Source organism: Podarcis vaucheri, assembly GCF_965113315.1.
Source record: "Podarcis vaucheri genome assembly, chromosome: 1".
NCBI lineage: Eukaryota > Metazoa > Chordata > Lepidosauria > Squamata > Lacertidae > Podarcis > Podarcis vaucheri.
The window spans coordinates 65,184,366-65,203,524 of NC_138759.1; the positions used below are offsets into that span (position 1 = coordinate 65,184,366).

The 19,159-nt window shown below is 40.6% G+C and overlaps 1 protein-coding gene across 5 annotated transcripts in view; it reads left to right on the plus strand.

Annotated features, from left to right (window-relative positions):
- Window positions 1-19,159, plus strand: part of METTL15 (methyltransferase 15, mitochondrial 12S rRNA N4-cytidine) — a 90,487-nt gene that overhangs the window by 4,191 nt on the left and 67,137 nt on the right. For 4 of the 5 annotated variants that reach the window (XM_082206132.1, XM_082206131.1, XM_082206129.1 and 1 more), the window contains exons 2-3: window positions 5,401-5,720; window positions 5,956-6,039. In XM_082206132.1, coding sequence (XP_082062258.1) covers window positions 5,460-5,720; window positions 5,956-6,039 — 345 coding nt within the window. In that variant the 5' untranslated portion in view covers window positions 5,401-5,459. The remainder of the gene's footprint in view (window positions 1-5,400; window positions 5,721-5,955; window positions 6,040-19,159) is intronic. The other variant, XM_082206133.1, reaches the window with a different exon arrangement.

Here is a 19,159-nt window from a genome sequence, read left to right on the forward strand (position 1 = left end):
ATAGATTGGAGAACTGGGCCAAACCTAACAAAATGAATTTCACTAGGGACATATGTAAGGTTCTGCACTTAGGCAGGAAGAACCAGCTGCGCTAATAAAACATTGCCAGTAGTATATGTGAAAAGAATCTAGGGGTCTTAGTGGACCACGAGCTTAACAAGAGTCAACAGTGATGCAGCACCAAAAAACCCTAAGGCTATTCTAGGCTGCATCAACAGAAGTATCACAACCAGGGGTATTAATAGTACCACTTTATTATGCCTTGTTCAGACCACACCTAGAATTCTGTGTTCAATTCTGGGCGCCACAATTTAAGAAGGATATTGACAAGCTGGAACGTGTGCAGAGAGGGTGACCAAGATGATCAAGGGTCTGAAAACCAAGCCTTATAAGGAATTGTTGATGCAGTTGGATACGTTTACCCTGGTACAGAGGAGACTGCTTTCACTGTTTTCTCTGACAATAGGAGCTTGTATTACATACTGCTACCCCCTTGTTGGATTCAGATCTGGCTCTGACTCAAGGTTAGCCACATTTCAGTGTTTATCCTCAAATAAAGTTCAGAACCATTGTTCAGTTAGAATTCAACCTGATGTCACTTTCATTTGGAGGGCTCTCACACTCCTTAATTGTTCATGCTCCCTATATTTGTCATCCTTGCTTCTGTGCTACTCTTTGATGCCAAGGACTTCTCCTCATTGGCTGCAGGTATAGACAAAGTAAACTATTCCCCAAAGGATACTTTTATCAATCTGTGCTAGAGATTCTGTGCCAGGTCCTTCAAGTGTGTTATCTCTGCCTGCAGTGTTTTGTTAGCATCTCTTTTCTTCTGAGCTAAGTAGCCTACTGGTGATGAGCTTCCATTAGGGTATGCACACCTGATACTTCAGAGAGCAGGTTTGGAAAGCCTGGAAGCTGTTGATCAGGGGTCAGTAAGGTTTATCTGGGCCTGACTGGTCCTGCGGAGATCCCTCTGTGGGCCGGATCGCACGTGCATGGGAGCCTGCGATTTCCGGCGTCTGCGCAGACACAATTTCCGGTGCCACAGAAGCGAGTCCCTGCGCCGCGCCGGTTTAGCACAGCATGTGAGTGGGCAGCTCAGTTCAGGGGTGGCTCGTGGGCCGGTCAAACGACCTCCGCAGGTCACTTCTGGCCCATGGGCCTTAGGTTGCTGACCCTTGCTGTAGATGATGCTTCCTGAGCATTTTCTGTATGCACCCTGGGCTCTCCAATGTCTGCATCCTGTTCTCAGACTCCTTGTCCAAAGGCATAATATAATTCTCCAATCTACATCTTCTTGCTATGTGCCCCACAATACTATATTTTCTCCAAATAGATGTGAGCTTGTGTTCTCCATCTCACTTCCTCCTTCAGCCTCTCATAGTACCCTGGTACATGACCAAACATACAAACACACAAGCAAGCTTCCAGACAGCTCAGAGAAACAACCAGCCTTAATCCTAAAGACATAAGCTGACTCTTCTAAATATTGGCAATCGGTGCAGTTGTTTGAGCAAAGGTGTAACATTCATATGGTTGGCTGCATCACTTAGCAACCCAACTTCTGCATTAACTACAGTTTCCAGACCTTCCTTAAGAGAAGCCTCACACAGAGTGCATAATAGCACAGCCCTATGATACGAATTTATCAACACAGATATTGTCCAATGAAGTAAAGCCAAGCTTTATGTGAGTTGATTTCGTCACTGCTGTTCTGTGGGATTCCAGCTTATTTGCATGTATTGTCAGAGTTATACTTCTGTAAGCCTCAAAACATTTTTTCAAGTGTAAAGACCTCTGTTCAAAAGGAAGGAACCTGCTGTATTCCAGTTATAATATACTGCCTGACCTCCAGCTTTTCCCAACTACAGTGGTACCTCTGGTTACGAACTTAATTCGTTCTGGAGGTCCGTTCTTAAGCTGAAACCGTTCTTATCCTGAGGCGTGCTTTCACTAATGGGGCTTCCCGCTGTGCGCACACGCCTCCTGTTTGCATCCTGGGGCAAAGTTCGCAACCAGGAGCAGCTACTTCCAGGTTAGCAGAGCTCGTAAACTGAAGTGTTCGTAACCAGAAGCATTTGTAACCAGAGGTACCGCTGTATATATTTTGATTCTAAGACTGCAGTCGTGTATACATACTTGAGAGTATGCTCTACTAAACTTAATGGAACTCATTTTGCCCTGCATTCTATGATCTCATAGCAGTCAGCATTGTATTGAATTGTGCTTCCGGATAGCGGGATAGCTGCTGAGGGGAAAATCCTTGCAAGCTGCAAAGAAGAAGGATACAAGAGATGCTATGAGGTCTGACACTGCTGTGACAAATGTATTGGAGAACTGGAAGGAAATTATTTCCTTGCACCTGCAGCAGAAATGTGGACAATCCACCCGTTTTCCCCAAGGCCTCTTCAGCAGTCACTGGGCTGTCATGCCATTCTCTTTTCAGCAGCCCTCTATTAGTGTGCCTGATCTCCATAGGTTCCTTGTAGCTATTCCTGCACTTTTCTTGCTACCTCCTTATTTTAACATTTTCAACAGAGATTTGTTCTTTTTCCATTCAGCTTCTGTATTCTTGCACTCTCTTGTGTTCCCTTGAGGGTTTTACTGTCGGGGAAGCTGTAGACTGCAATCCAACAATTCAGTCAATTTAAGCCCATTATTTATTCTAATTGTTGATATACTGCCTTTAAAAATATTTCTCTCTAAGGTGGCTCACAGAATAAAAATAACAGAAACAGTAACAGAACCACCAAACAACATTGCAAAAGCAAAAAAAAGATACTCAGAAAAATACTTGTACAATTAAAAAACACCTTCCAAAGATTGCTTGTGATGAGAAAGAGTCGAAAGATGTAGCTGCCTAGGAAGGGAGTTGCACATTTGGAAGACCCTGCCCATGTAATCTTTACTAATTGGGGGGGGGGAGCAGAAAGCAGAGGACTGCAGATGCTGATCTTAGGGCTCAGTTAGTTTAATATGGATGGAGGTGGCCCTTCAGATAACCTGGTACTAGATCATTTAACGCTTTAGAGTTTGACACCAGCACTTTAAATTGAGTCTGGAAACAAATTGCAAACTGTTACTCATAATCCTCCTCCTACAAACCTTTTGGCAGTCTCATTTTTCACCAGTTAGTTTCCAAACTGCGTTTGAAGGCAGCTTTGTGTAGACAGCATTATATAGTCCAGCCTAGATCTAATTAGTGCATGGGTGACTGAGGCTAGCTGGGTTGTAGCTGGTGAACCATCTGAAGCTGGTAAAAGTGTTCATAGTTTCTTATGTAACCTGGCCATTCAGTGATAATGTTGGATCCAGTAGGACTTTATACTTGATTCTTAAGAACATAAGAAGAGCCTGCTGGGTCTGGCCTACTCTATGAGAGTGTTAACTCCATCCAAAACAGATTGCATATCTATGTCCATATCCACAAAACCTCTAGTCACTGGATTTTCACCTGCATCTACACTAGAACTGTTCCTAGACACTGATTCAGGGTTTCCATAGTATCCCTGGGGTTGGCTGGTTGAAGCAAGAGATAAAGTTGAGTATTTTCAGTGTACTGAATGGATGATCTTTCCCAGTAGAATGATGTCAAAGTGAAATAACATGGATGACAATATAATCAGAAGGCATGGTATTAGACAGCAGTTGTCATGAGTCCCTTGGCGTTTTCAGTGTCAGACCTGGGGTGGCAGATTCTGGAGAAAGACATGGAGGGAGATGACGAATGGGAGGCTAATGACGTGGCCCAGAAAAGTATCACAGCTGATTGTAATGAAAAACACAAGATAATCAATAGGATTGTGTTTCATGCTCCTGGTGCATGTCATTATCAGGGTGAACAAGGTCCTGAAATTAGGTTGAAACCAGCCTGGAATAATCAGCATCATCCTGAGTTGAGCTGCTACTACCCACTCTAAAACTTTTCCCCAAAGTGGCATGTTTTACAGTGGGCAGTATTGCTTAAATCCACCAGATTAGGATAGATTCCTCTGAGGCAAATATGCCTTAAAAAACAAACAAAAACTGCAATTGAGAGGGCATTTTTATTATTATTATTATTATTATTATTATTATTATTATTTATATACTGCCCTATACCCGGAGGTCTCAGGGCGGCATCTCATCATCTGAAGCATAGCCCCCTAATAAACCCATAGATCAGCAGGCCAGGTACAGTCATACCTTGGTTCTCGAACGCCTTGTGACTCGAACATTTTGGCTCCCAAATGCCACAAACCCAGAAGTGAGTGTTCTGGTTTGCGAATGTTCTTTGGAACCCAAAAGTCCGACACGGCTTCCACTTGAGTGCAGGATGCTCCTGTAGCCAATCAGAAGCCATGGCTTTGTTTTCGAATGTCGAACGGACTTCCATAATGGATTCCGTTCAAGAACGACTGTAGTAGGTTTCAAATGTTGAAGCAGACAGTTCATATTCTCAAGCTGCATAAAGACTCCCATTTCTAAAAGAACATTCATGTACTGCTACCATGATGTACAGTGGTGTCCTGCAAGACGAATGCCTCGCAAGACGAAAAACTCGCTAGACGAAAGGGTTTTTCGGTTTTGCGTTGCTTCGCTAGACGAATTTCCCTATGGGCTTGCTTTTTTAAAAAGCCGTTTGAAGAGGCACAGTTACGACGGACCGTGCTTCGCAAGACGAAAAACATCGCAAGACAAAAAGACTCACGGAACGAATTCTTTTCGTCTTGTGAGGCACCACTGTAGATTGAGAACAAGAATGTACAATGAAATGTTCATGTAGCACACAGGCAATGCTATGAGATTGCAAACATAGGATATGCTCCATATTTTTCTCCTTGATAATGTCTGCCTTCTAGTTATAAGCTTCGTCCTGGAAAGGTATTATATACTTAATAGTATTTTTTGCTAACACCAACTCTGAGATGGAATATAGACTAAGAGACAGTGATTTTCCCAGAGCAAGTCAGTGAACTTCATGACTGAATCAGACTGCGAAGCAGGGTTTTGTTATCCAAGCATCATGTTCTGGCTACTGCTCAATACTGGCCCAATTATGGTTGAATCTTTTTGAACTAGGAGCAGTTTGGGTGTCCCCAATCTACACTGTCTTCAACGAGGCATATATGTCAATATGGTTTATATTTGAATAGATCTGTGATTGAGAACAGTTGAATTTGTAACAGATGCTCAGGTTGTAAAGTCATGCTAGTGGAGTACTTGCAAGTACTAGAGTTGGCCAAATACAATAGCATCATTAGTGGCATATGTTAAATAGCATCTTGCAAAATTTACTGGCACTGAAATCTTTTTGTGCTGATTAGTAAAACAAATTACTATTGCTTTGATACAGTTCTTCTTTTAATACAAGCCATTCTAAAAATGTTAATTTTGATTTCTAATATGTTTTCCCCCCAGGTTGGCTTCTTTGTTTTATTATTTTTATACCCTGCCCTTCAATCAAACTTACCTGCAATATGCACCAGCTGCTGTATTTATGCAAGACCTGCAACCGATTTCCTTTTCACAGTTTAGTTAGATCAAGCCCAAATTGCTTAGGTACATGGGTAAAAACTATACACTCTTCATTAACCCGTAAATGTGAAACTGAAGAGAAATTGCATTTGCATGGTGATGAATACTTAAATGGCGGAGCAGACAATGAAGACTATCAACAACGGCATATACCAGTTATGGTTGAAGAAGTTGTTAATTTTTTAGCACCACGTAAAGGACAGGTAAGTTGAAATTTCTTTTCAAAGTAGATTGAATAATAATAAAGAATTGCAGGCTTTATTTTACAGCTAGAGTAAATTATAGATGAAATTGTTCTGTAATTTATGTCCTTGAAGATTCTCTATTGTACTGAACTGATTTGTGATTGACTTGAATGTATTTTGCTTACTACAACAATGTTGTTGATAATGATGATCGTGATAAGATAATACAGTACTTCTCTATTTCTATATGAAGCTGACTGGAGGGAAGGCCACAGGATCTAGCGTGAGATGCAAGTTAAAAGTTGTCAGAAAGTCCAACATAGAAGTCATAGAAAGGGTGAGCAAGATCAATAGGGAAACATTTCCCATGTATATTTCAGAATAGAGATCTACCAGAGCTGTCAAAACTGTGTCCATCCCATATCCAGGTTGGAAACCAGATGGACAAAGATCAAGGAAGGATTTTTAAATCCAGGAATTCCTATAGCTGTTCAGCCACCACATGTTGCACAACTTTTTTTCCAAAAGAAATGTTGTATGTGAACTTAAACCTGGCCAGGCTATCTCCGTCTAAAGTTTTAAAAAGTGGGCAGATTATCACCTATTAGTACAGGAGAAATCCTACGCTCATCAAGAGAGGCATTAATTTTTGTGGCTCACCAAGTTCTTCCTTGCTGACCTTCACCACCAGAGATGGCCAGGCTCCACATAACCTTTGGTGGATCTCACAGAACCCTATCTACATCCTTGAGGATGACCAGGGCATATTCCTTGAAGAACTTTTCAACAATGAAGAACTTTTCAACAATTGATTCTGAATATAATGTCATCCAGTTTGGACTCCCCCCCCCCCCCGCCCAGCATTCCAGGTTCTTATAAGATCCGTAAGCCTTCAGCTGGCAAACGAGACAAAAAAGAAAAGTGTGAAAGGATTTCTGAAGAAAGAGGGAGCTTGCAGTGAAGCTGAACAAACTTTGTGTTGGTCTTTAATGAGGTAGATGTGGCATAGATGGGCTTCCAAAAGGCTTTTGAACATTAAACACACACACACACTGAAAAGTCCTGTGTTAATCTGTATATTAACATACCATCTCTAACTATACACAGATAAGAAAATCTATTTCTTAAGACGTTCCCATATGAATTTTTGATTATTATTATTTTGTTGTATGCTGCATTTGATGCTACAGGTTCCGTTGAGACTTCTGAGAGCTATGACAATTCAGAATTGTGCAGCTTGTTTATTGTTCTTAATAATTAAATCCTGTGCATGCCTGCTTATGAGAAAGTCTTGGGATGCGGGCGGCTGTGGTCTAAACCACTGAGCTTCTTGGGTTTGCCGATCAGAAGTTTGGTGGTTCGAATCCACAGTGGTGGTGAGCTCTTGTTGCTCTGTCCCAGCTTCTGCCAGCCTACCCATTTGAAAGCATATAGTGCAAATAGATAAATAGGTACCACTGCGGTGGAAAGGTAAATGGTATTTCCATGTGCCCTGGCATTCATCACAGTGTTCCGTTGCTCCAGAAGCAGTGTAATCGTGTTGGCCACATGACCCGCAAAGCTGTCTGTAGTCTGTAGACAAACACCGCCTCCCTTGGCTTGAAAAGCGAGATGACTGCTGCACCCCGTTGTTGCCTCTGACTGGACTTAACCATCCAGGGGTCCTTTACCTTTACCTTTTTTTACCTATAAGAAAGTAATGTTCAGTGGTACTTACTCCCAGGTAAATGTGTATAGATTTCAGGCAAAGTCAACTGCAAGTTTCAGAGTGAAAACACGAATGATTAGAAATACTTGCACCATATGGCTTTTAAATAATAATAATAATAATAATAACAATACGGGATTTGGGTTAGAAAAAAATCATATTTGTTTTCACATTCACTGGTAAATGATACTGTAAGCCACAAAAGTGTGCTTCACAAAGATTTATGTGTTCCTGAAGCAAAATGTGAGGCTCCATTTGGCATAGGATCATCAATGTTTTCTCCTTTAAACACCAAAACTGCAATTATTAAAAAATAACCGAATTTCTGGTCTGTCTAATCTGTAACTTCAAGCTTCAGCAGCCACTTTATCTACTCAGGATTCCCCTCTGCAAGAATTTTGTGGTCATTTTGTTCTATGGCTTCAGTCTCAGTGTTGGCTAGGGACGCTGCTACTTCAGAACTTTAAATGCTGTTTCATAACCATGAATGGCTGCCACTTATATGCTTCTGTAAATGATAGTATCTTCAAAGTACCTTTATTACACACCAGTGGATTTTTGTTATGCCTCTTTAGAGTACAGCTATGCAGTTACGATGATGTAGAATGAAAGCAGGTACTACTTTTATGTATTTTTGTTTATATCCTCTTATCTTAGGGGATGGCAAGTATTCTGATTCTGACATGGAGAGTAGTGTATGAGTGCCAGCCAAGTTTGTTGGGCCAAATATTGCACAAAGAGTTAATATTATTTGGCCAGTTTCTTCATTAAAGTTGAGGTCATAGGTCAGTAATCAAGGCCAAAACTTGCTTGCCTTATTATGGTTGCTTATAAAATGTAGGCTGCTTCTGTGATAGACAGAAACTACATTTTCCAATTCCTTCCATCTCTTGACCTACTCTAATGCAGTTTTAGCACATTGTTCCTTTTGCAGGCTTGACGGCACAAATTGTAACTATCTCATAGGTACTGAATATATTTGACAAAATATGTATCATAGCAGAAAATGAAGAAAGAGCATACTGGTTTGTTTGGGTGATGGGATCAGAGCTCTTTGAAATAGGTTTGAACTCTTTGCTCTTGCCTGTGGGAAAACTTTCACTTAATGTAAGGGATTGGATTTCCAGGCAAACTCTTAAGTATCTATCCATTGCTTTAGAACCCTTTCCTCCCAAATCCCTTTTGTGCAGTATTCTCTGAAGTACATTGTATGAATGAGTCACTCCCTTTTTAGTTCATTTTCTTCTCAATGGAACGCCTACTGCAGTAAGCCTGCTGAAACATACTTCCTGTAAAACTTGCTATATTAACTATTATTTTAGGGTATTTTTGTTCTAGTTCCCCAAAGGTTCTGTGCTAGTATGTACAGAGCTGTAGTGAATAATACAAAAGGTCAAATCAACACAACCTTTTTATAGGCATATCTGGTTGTGGAGCCAAAACCACCCATAATACTTCATACCTCGACTAGTGCCTGTCCCTCATCTTCTGTGATTTGGAGGGTCCTGTAGCTAAATGGCTGGAGGACATTTATTTTTCTTCTTGTTCTTTTTTGTGTGCTTGCGATAACAGCCAGCAATGGGCAAAGCAAATAAGTGTGGGAGGGCTGCAAAATAATAGATGAAGTGTAGGCGTGCTGGAGCTGAGAAGGGACTGGCAGCATTGGTCTTAAAATGTACAGGCTGTACAATGAGATGCCCACATTGATGCCTCTTAACCATTGTTTATTTCAGCCTCCGTGTTGATGTTGAGTGTATCTAGTTTCTCTGGGAGCCGGGGGCCAAAATATGCATGGCACTAAATCACATGCAGCTTTTCCTGGACTTTTTCCCCCTCCTACAAAATGAAGCAGCAGTCCTCCATGGAAGAAGACCAGAGCTGGAGGCATGTTAACCTTTCTCCTAATGGCTCTTTTTTTTGGCTAGAAATTGTTCCCGCTCCAGAACTGCTTTTCACTGTGCCAGAGAAAAAACGCAGGTAACTTCATACACCCCTTCGTGGGAGGGAAGGTAGATAGCTTACGAGAGAAGAATTCTTAGTATAAAAGGCTTCGGAGGAGAAAGGAAGCCTTTTCCCATAGGTCTTCCATGAATGTTGGTGCTGCATTTTGTAAAATAAAAAATGGTGAGGGGGAACTATGTGAAATCTGTTTTCGTAAAATTCTCTTGTGTCATAATTTTGAATATAGGTGCAATGGCTTGTGCAGAGTAGTGGGAGCAGCTGTCAATTTTAGGTCTTCTTGGCCATCTAAAACATTTATTTTGGTTGCTTTGCCATTGGTTGACCAACAGTTCACCATCATCAGGTTTCCTGAGAACTAAATCCCATTGAGTGTGATGGGGCTCGCTTCCAGATAAGCGTGCATAAATAAGATTGCAGCATGATATAATAAGCCATGCCATAACTGCTTTGTGATGTTACCGTTTCAGTTAAATATTAAAGACAACTTGGGTTGCAATCCTATACTCGCTTGGAGCTTGCTTTTGAGTAGACATGTATCAGATTGTGCTGTTGCTAACTCCTACAGGTTCTGCCTGAATTGAAGTGATTTGTATAGGTTATTTTAAAAAGTGGCAAAAGCTGCCTCTGCTTAAACTACATATTGCAAGCCAGCAAATAAGGATGATTGGCCATAATTCAAAGATAAGCATTTTTAGTCCCATTGATTTCAGTGGGAGACAGTTGAGCAGATTTCTCTCTGAAATCTGGGACTTAAAGTGGGACTTTCTTGATACCACATTTAGGTATACATTCCATCCCTATGGTTCATGGCCTCACCATCCAGGCACATCATATTATCTGTTATGTATCTGTGAAGCTTGCATCTCAGCCTCCAAATAGGGGACAATATATGAGGATAAAATGTTAGATTATATTTCCTCACACCTTTTGGTCTCCTTAACTGAAGTATGAAGTTTTGATATGCTGTGTGGAAATAGCTGCTTCTGCGAATAAAGCAGCAGGCTTAGGATATGCAGCCGTATGAAGGAATTTTCAGGGATTATTTCAGTTTATCTTTTACTATAGCATATGTACACATGGTGATATGCTGGGATTTATTTGCTATACCTAGTATAAAGTGCTTCAGAAGCATAACTGCTCAATACAGTCCTTTTGTTATGAAGACATGAATGTAGTTGCAACATTTTATAGAATAAAATGGCTTGGCCCTGAACCTGTGATGTGTCTGCCAAGATTGGGTTGGTGGGCAGGCATCTACTGTAGCTTTAAGTGTGAAAACCAACGGTTGCATCTAGCAACTTAGCTTTCATGTGAATTTTTTCCTCCCTTGCTCTTGCCTACCAGGCAATGAGTTCAGCTTTTCTGATAGCACCAATAATCAGTGAGATAAAACAGGAGACTGGAAGGCTTCACAAATGCAATGGCTTGCACAGAGCCTTCTGCTGTTCTTGGTGTTCCTTGGAGTGTTGTGAATTTTTGCACAAATTAAAAGATAGCAGTACCATTGTTTTAGGGTGTTGGCTTTATTGCAAATGTGGTTCACAAAGTGTGCTCCCAAATACCAACAAGTGGCAAAAAAGCCTGATAAAATATTAAAATTATTCTTTGATGGATCTGTGCAGGTGTTCACTTACATTGCAGTGTGCAAAATGAGTTCAGAGTTTCAGCTTGATACACAGAGGTTTTGAGCAGTTTGAGCTACGCAGATCCTGCTATAGCGTTTCATAACCTGTCTAGACTTTGTACTTGTACTTTGGTTCTCAGCAGTTAGACCTTCTTGGTACCATCGTCATTGCAGTTCCCACCAACTCTCTTCCTATGTACATTTCTACTGAAGGAGAACCTGTAGCGTCTACCAGGAAAGAAAACAGCAAGGCACTTGGTCTGCCCACTGAGAGCCGTGCTGTGTATGCACTTGATCTCATTTTCCTGTGATACTAAGTTAGCTTGCTGCTATCACTATATATCACGTAACAAATGATAGTATTTCAGGAGCCTATTTAAGGCACTATGTTATAATAAAAAAGATGCAGTGCTGTGGGATGACTCAGCTCGTAAATGACGCTGTGTACGCTTTCCCTCTGTGCTACAGCATTAGTCTTAGCACTTCTTTAGCAAAACTACTCACAAGAAAGTAATCTTAAGTCTTTTGAATGAGACACTGGTCCCAGAAATAGTGATAGGAATAAGTGGTTCTATACTCTTCCCAGGATTGGCTAGCTTTATAAATATTTGAGGACCAGTTTACACACAGTGATTTAGTTTTTCAGTTTTCTATCGCACCAGATAGTCCTAGGAGAACATTAACACTTTGTACCATGAAAGTTAGTGACACAAATGCCACTGAAACCATCTGTATTATAAAAAAATGCTGGAATTAAAGTTGTCTCAGGGACAGGCAATTTTTTTAACCATACATGACTTCACTGGAAGCTAATTCTGAGCTGGAAGAGTGGTAGTTATGCATATAGAATCAGGACAACGTTTCCCAATATTTGTTCAATCATGTTTTTACATGTTTCTTATTTCTCAGTATTCTTCTTCTGCATAGTTTTAAATCAATATATGAAATTTCAAGAGTCAAATAATGATTGGGCTTAAGAATTGTGACATAAAAAACCTGCTAAAATTCTGGTATCTTCTTATGTAGCTTCTACTTTTGTGTAAATAGACTGTACCTGAAATAATTGATAAATAGAATGTGTTTAATTGACTTGTGTATTAATACAACCAAAACAACAGTTTTAAAACATTATATCCTAAAGTGATGTTTTGAGATAACAGTAGTTATTGTGGCATAACTATTATTTGGGCATAAGCCATTTCATATGAGAGACAAAGTTATTAAATCCAACAAGTAATGTATAATTTAAGGTTCATAAGATGCATCTTTTTATAATTTTTCCATTAATAAAATAATAATTTTTTAAAATCTGATTGATGCAGTGAATATTCATAATCAGTATATATCTGTACCTTTCAAAGTTGGTTAATAATATGACACCTCCCCACCATGCGCCACATTTTTATATCTGGAGGGAGTAGCAGATTCAAAAGAAAAAGGCAATCTTGTTATGAAAATCATCTTAGCACAATCAAGTTTATGTAGAATATTATGGTACAATGCCTCATATTTATCATGCAACAAAACAGTTAGATTTAGGCTGCAGACCTATAAACGCTTAACTGAAAGTAAACTATGGGATGTTTACATTTGAGTAAGCCTGCTTAGGAAAGTGCTATCGGTCACATGAACAATTTAGGCTGCAATCTAACACTGCTTAACTGAGAGAGAGCCCCACTGAATTCAATATGACTTACAATCATAGAAACATAGAATCATTGCTTCTGAATAATAATAATAATAATTTATTATTTATACCCCGCCCATCTGGCTGGGCCTCCCCAGCCACTCTGGGCGGCTTCCATAAAAACCAAAAATACAATAAAATATCACACGTTAAAAACTTCCCTGAACAGGGCTGCCTTAAGATGTCTCCTGAATGTCAGGTAGTTGTTTATCGCCTTGACATCTGCTGGAAGGGTGTTCCACAGGGCGGGCGCCACTACCGAGAAGGCCCTCTGCCTGGTTCCCTGTAGCTTTGCTTCTCGCAGTGAGGGAACCGCCAGAAGGCCCTCGGCGCTGGACCTCAGCGTCCGGGCAGACTGATGGGGGTGGAGACGCTCCTTCAGGTATACTGGACCTGGTTCGGACAGTTGACGTTTAAGGATAGGGATGTAATTATAGTTCTGTATGGAGGAAGGAAATCTATTTCTCAATTGGCATATGCGCTTGACTCATGTATGTATCAGAAAAGTTACCCTTTAATTAGCACTTGGTAAAAATACATATTTTTAAAAAGTCAAACATTTACCAACTGCTTAAAATTTTCAGGGTCTAGAAAGCATCTTGACAATTTCACAGGGGAATTACTTTGAGGAAATAATATCAGTAGGTACATGGACGGTTGATTGTGGTCCTTTCTGTTGAACCTGAAATGTCATGTGTTAGTATCTTCAACAATTTAATTCTCACATTTGAGCATATGAGGAACAATGAGCATTTGCCTCTGCAGAAGATTCCTTTAACTTCTATTTCTATTAATATGATTGCACCAATCATCTAGCATGATTCATAGCAGCTCTTTATTGCTATTAGTACTCTTACTGTAAAATTTAAATAGTGTAAATGTATTTCTCATCTCCTAAATGCCTCTGATATAGGAAATGATGTAAATATATAATGTAGAAAAAGACAAAAGACTATTACCAGATTGTTCTAATTTTTCCAAGTTTACTTTTATATACTTTCTTCTAAGTAAACCTTAAAATCTGAAATCTACTGCCTGAAATGTCACCTGTGAAAATGAGCAGATGCCAACATAACATTTAGGAGTTTGTGGCATTTTCGTTTAGTAAAAAGGAGCAAGGGGGCATTGCGTAGAGAAAAAAGTGAAGAGAGACATTTCCCCTCTACTCTCAATGCTAGAATTCAGGGTTATCCAGTGAAATTGATTGGTGGTAGATGCATGATGGACACATGGAAGTACTTCTTCACTCCGTTCATAGTCAAACTATGGAATTTGCTACCTTAAGATGGGATGGCCAATAGCTTTGATGCCTTCCAATGGAAATTAGACAAATCCACAGAAAGTAAGTCTATCAAAAACTGCTTTTCATGATGTGCATATGTAACCTTCCAGTTCCGAGAATGTGTGCCACTGAATACAAGTTGTTGAGAGCAAGAAAAGGAAGGAGGGGTATTGCTTTCAAGTCCTGATTGTGAGCTTCTCGGTGGCATCCATTTGGCAACCAGACGGGCTGTTGCTCTGATGCAGGAGGGCTCGTCTTATGTAACAGTTTGGGCAAGACATGATACACGTTTTTCTTCAGATTGAAGCTATGCAAATAATATAATAAGACTTTGGCTAAATCGTTTAGGATGGGGCAAGGTCAGGGATAGAGAACGTTGCTCAATGAATGTGGTTAAAGGGGCATGAAAGCCATTTGCAATACAGTACTTGGCAGCTCTGGAAAATGTTAGGAAATAAATGAAGATACAGAAAAGTAGAAGGACAACTCCTTTTCCTATTAAATGGGGTTTGGAACTGAAAACAAAATACCTTTAATATAAAAGAACAATTAAAACAAGTTTCCTAAAAAACAAAATACTTCTGTAGGATTGTCAGTCAGTAATCTGAGCTGACAACTGTGCTTTAATTAAATTTGAGACTGTTACCAATTAGTCTATAGCACTACAGGCTTCAAGCTGCCTATGACTCAGTGCACTGACTCATCCAGCAAAACTTTTCTTACTAAAGAAATATCCAAGCACCCGCAAGGATGAAAGATCAAAAGGAAAGCAGGTTCACCGACCTCCTTTGCAAAACCTTTCTATTAAATTTCAATTATCAGAACTGTACAATGTGCCCCATACCCAGTATAGTTTAGTGGTCAAAGCAATTTCAGAAGCACGACATTATTATTACTCAAAAGTAAATAATTCATCTTGAGTATATCTTATCCTAAGAATTCCAATTATGGTTAATATTTGAATTAGTACAAAATGAAGCTCAGTGGCTCATAAATGTGGCATATATAGCTTGCTAATATTTTCAATTACTTAACCATAACTTTTTACTCATTTGGTAATTTTTATTTTATTATTATCCTTGAGGAAGGTTTAAGAGATTCCAAATGGCATTAATATATTTCTCTTTCACACTGAAACCATCTCACTGCCTCTTCTGTGTGATTCAGCCACCCCTCACCACAAAATATATAGAAAAGGGTGAGACAAAAGGTTGAGAACAAAGAATATTAAGCTGAACCTGTGTTGCATTAGACCAGGCATAGGCAAACTTGGCCCTTCAGATGTTTTGGAACTACAACTCCCATCATCCCTAGCTAACAGGACCAGTCGTCAGGGATGATGGGAGTTGTAGTCCCAAAACATCTGGAGGGCCAAGTTTGCTTATGCCTGTATTAGACTATAACTATTTTTCTCCATTACAATATCGGTAAAGATCAGGTGCCATTTTGCCTAAACAGTGGCACCCCATTAATGGAACCCCCTGTTACTGGAGGTATAATTGGCCCCTCAAAATTGTCTTTAGGTGCCTTTGTAAACACACTTTTAAAACTTGGGCTACATATGTTTGAATCTTTGAGATTGCTTCCGCTGTTACTTTATCTTAATGTTAAATTTTATAGTATTTTAATATTCCTCCTTTTTATGGTATGGGTTTGTATTATCTTGTATGCCACCCTGCGGTCTTTAGATGAAGGGCGGGCCAGAAATAAATTAATAAAAATAAATGAGTAGAGGAATATTCATTGGTCAGTGTTGCTCTGTTGGAAGTGCTTACTTCCTGGAAAGCACATGGCCAAAGTATTCAAACAGCTGTATTGAACTACTACTCTAGCCCTGTACAGATAATAGACTTAACCCTGGTTTGTTTTCCTTAAAGCTGGCTTACATCATTTCTAAATGCCTAAACCAGGATGTGAAGCTGATGGCTAACCATGTGTGGGCTTGCATTGCCATGGAATCCGTGTTTGGATAAAGGTGTGGTTTAGAAATTTTCTAAATAAATAGATAAAATAGGCTGTTTCCCCACCCCTCCAGCCTCTTTCTTTGCAGGGTTTTTTCCAGTATATCATAGAATCATAGAATCATAGAGTTGGAAGACCTCCAAAGAAGGACCTCCAAAGAAGGAGACTCCACCACACTCCTTGGCAGCAAATTCCACTGTCGAACAGCTCTTACTGTCAGGAAGTTCTTCCTAATGTTTAGATGGAATCTTCTTTCTTGTAGTTTGGATCCATTGCTCCGTGTCCGCTTCTCTGGAGCAGCAGAAAACAACCTTTCTCCCTCCTCTATGTGACATCCTTTTATATATTTGAACATGGCTATCATATCACCCCTTAACCTCCTCTTCTCCAGGCTAAACATGCCCAGCTCCCTTAGCCGTTCCTCATAAGGCATCGTTTCCAGGCCTCTGACCATTTTGGTTGCCCTCCTCTGGACACGTTCCAGTTTGTCAGTGTCCTTCTTGAACTGTGGTGCCCAGAACTGGGCACAGTACTCCAGGTGAGGTCTGACCAGAGCAGAATACAGTGGCACTATTACTTCCCTTGATCTAGATGCTATACTCCTATTGATGCAGCCCAGAATTGCATTGGCTTTTTTAGCTGCCGCGTCACACTGTTGGCTCATGTCAAGTTTGTGGTCAACTAAGACTCCTAGATCCTTTTCACATGTACTGCTCTCAAGCCAGGTGTCCCCCATCTTGTATTTGTGCCTCTCATTTTTTTTTGCCCAAGTGCAATACTTTACATTTCTCCCTGTTAAAATTCATCTTGTTTGTTTTTGCCCAGTTCTCTAATCTGTCAAGGTTGTTTTGAAGTGTGATCCTGTCCTCTGGGGTGTTAGCCACCCCTCCCAGTTTGGTGTCATCTGCAAATTTGATCAGGATGCCCTTGAGTCCATCATCCAAGTCGTTGATAAAAATGTTGAATAAGACCGGGCCCAAGACAGAACCCTATGGCACCCCACTAGTCACTCTTCTCCAGGATGAAGAGGAACCATTGATGAGCACCCTTTGGGTTCGGTCAGTCAGCCAGTTACAAATCCACTGAGTGGTAGCATAGTCAAGACCACATTTTACCAGCTTCTTTACAAGAATATCATGGGGCACCTTGTCAAATGCCTTGCTGAAATCAAGGTAGGCTATATCCACTGTGTTCCCTTCATCTACCAGGCTTGTAATTCTGTCAAAAAACGAGATCAGGTTAGTCTGACATGACTTATTTTTCAGAAATCCATGCTGACTATTGGTGATCACAGCATTCCTTTCTAGGTGCTCACAGACTGTTTGCTTAATGATCTGCTCCAGAATCTTCCCTGGTATTGATGTCAGACTGACTGGGCGGTAATTATTTGGGTCCTCTCTTTTCCCTTTTTTGAAAATAGGGACAACATTTGCCCTCCTCCAGTCTGCCGGGACTTCGCCTGTTCTCCAGGAATTCTCAAAGATGACTGCCAGTGGTTCTGAGATCACATCTGCCAGTTCTTTTAATACTCTTGGATGCAGTTCATCTGGCCCTGGAGACTTGAATACATCTAAACTAGCCAAGTATTCTTGTACTATCTCCTTAGTTATTCTGGGCTGTGTTTCCTTTGCTGAATCATTTGCTCCATATTCTTCAGGTCGGGCATTCTAGAGAGCCAGTGTGGTGTAGTGGTTAAGAGCGGTAGTCACGTAATCTGGGTAACCAGGTTCGCATCTCCGCTCCTCCACATGCAGCTGCTGGGTGACCTTGGGCCATTCACACTTCTTTTAAGTCTCTCAGCCCCACTCACCTCACAGAGTGTTTGTTGTGGGGGAGGAAGGGAAAGGAGATTGTTAGCCGCTTTGAGACTCCTGAAGGGGAGTGAAAGGCGGGATATCAAATCCAAACTCCTCCTCTTCTTCCTCTTCTTCTTCTTCTTCTTCTTCTTCTTCTTCTTCTTTATCGGAGAAGACTGAGGCAAAGAAGGCATTGAGGAGTTCAGCCCTTTCTGTGTCCCCTGTTTGCATTTCCCCATCTTCTCCTCTGAGTGACCCCACTGTTTCTTTGTTCTTCCTTTTGCTACGAACATACCCATAAAAGCCTTTTTTGTTGCTTTTAACCTCTCTAGCAAGCCTGAGTTCATTCTGTGCTTTAGCTTTTCCGACTTTGTGTCTACACGTGCTGGCTATTTGTTTGAATTCCTCTTTGGTGGTTTCCCCCCTTTTCCATTTTTTGTACACATCCTTTTTTAATCTTAACTCAGTTAAAAGTTCTTTAGATAGCCACCCTGGCTTCTTTAGGCACCTTCCATGTTTCCGTCTCATTGGTATCGCCTGACGTTGTGCTTTTAGTATCTCCCTCTTAACAAACTCCCAGCCATCATGAACTCCCTTTCCTTGTAGTATTACTGTCCATGGGATCTCACCCAGCACTTCCCTAAGTTTTATGAAGTCGGCTTTCTTAAAGTCAAGAAATTGAGTCCTAGTATGCTTGGCTGCTCCTTTCCACTGTATAGTAAACTTCAGAAGAGCATGATCACTCGCGCCTAACGATCCTTCCACTTCTACCCCACTAACCAGGTCATCAACATTGGTTAGGACCAGATCTAAAATGGCTGTTCCTCTTGTTGCTTCTCCCACTTTCTGGACAATGAAGTTGTCTGCAAGGCCAGTGAGGAATCTGTTTGACCTTATGCTCTTGGCTGAGTTTGACATCCAACAAATATCCGGGTAATTGAAGTCCCCCATTACTACTATCTCCCTTCCTTATAGTCTCTGGGACCAGAGATCAGAAATTTCTAGTGTTCAGGCAGTAACTTTAGGTTAGTGCTAAGGTTGGTTATATATTACATCTCCAATGGATCTAAGTGCTTATCGCTAACCACTGTTTTAAATGATCACTCGGGGGCAGTTTTGCTGTATGTCAGGCATAGGCAAACTCAGCCCTCAAGATGTTTTGGGACTACAGTTCCCATCATCCCTGACCACTGATCCTGTTAGCTAGGGATGATGGGAGTTGTAGTCCGAAAGCATCTGGAGGGCTGAGTTTGCCTATGCCTGCTGTATGTGTTTTTGTGAAGTTAATTTTGGTATTTCTTCATAGCATCTAAGAGTTCATTTATTGAAATACCTATGCTGAATTTCATAGATTTCTGCCTTAAAAGGTCCTTTTACGCTGCTACATTTATTACCATGGAACGACACAGAAATGCCTTTAGTCTCAATTGTTCCAT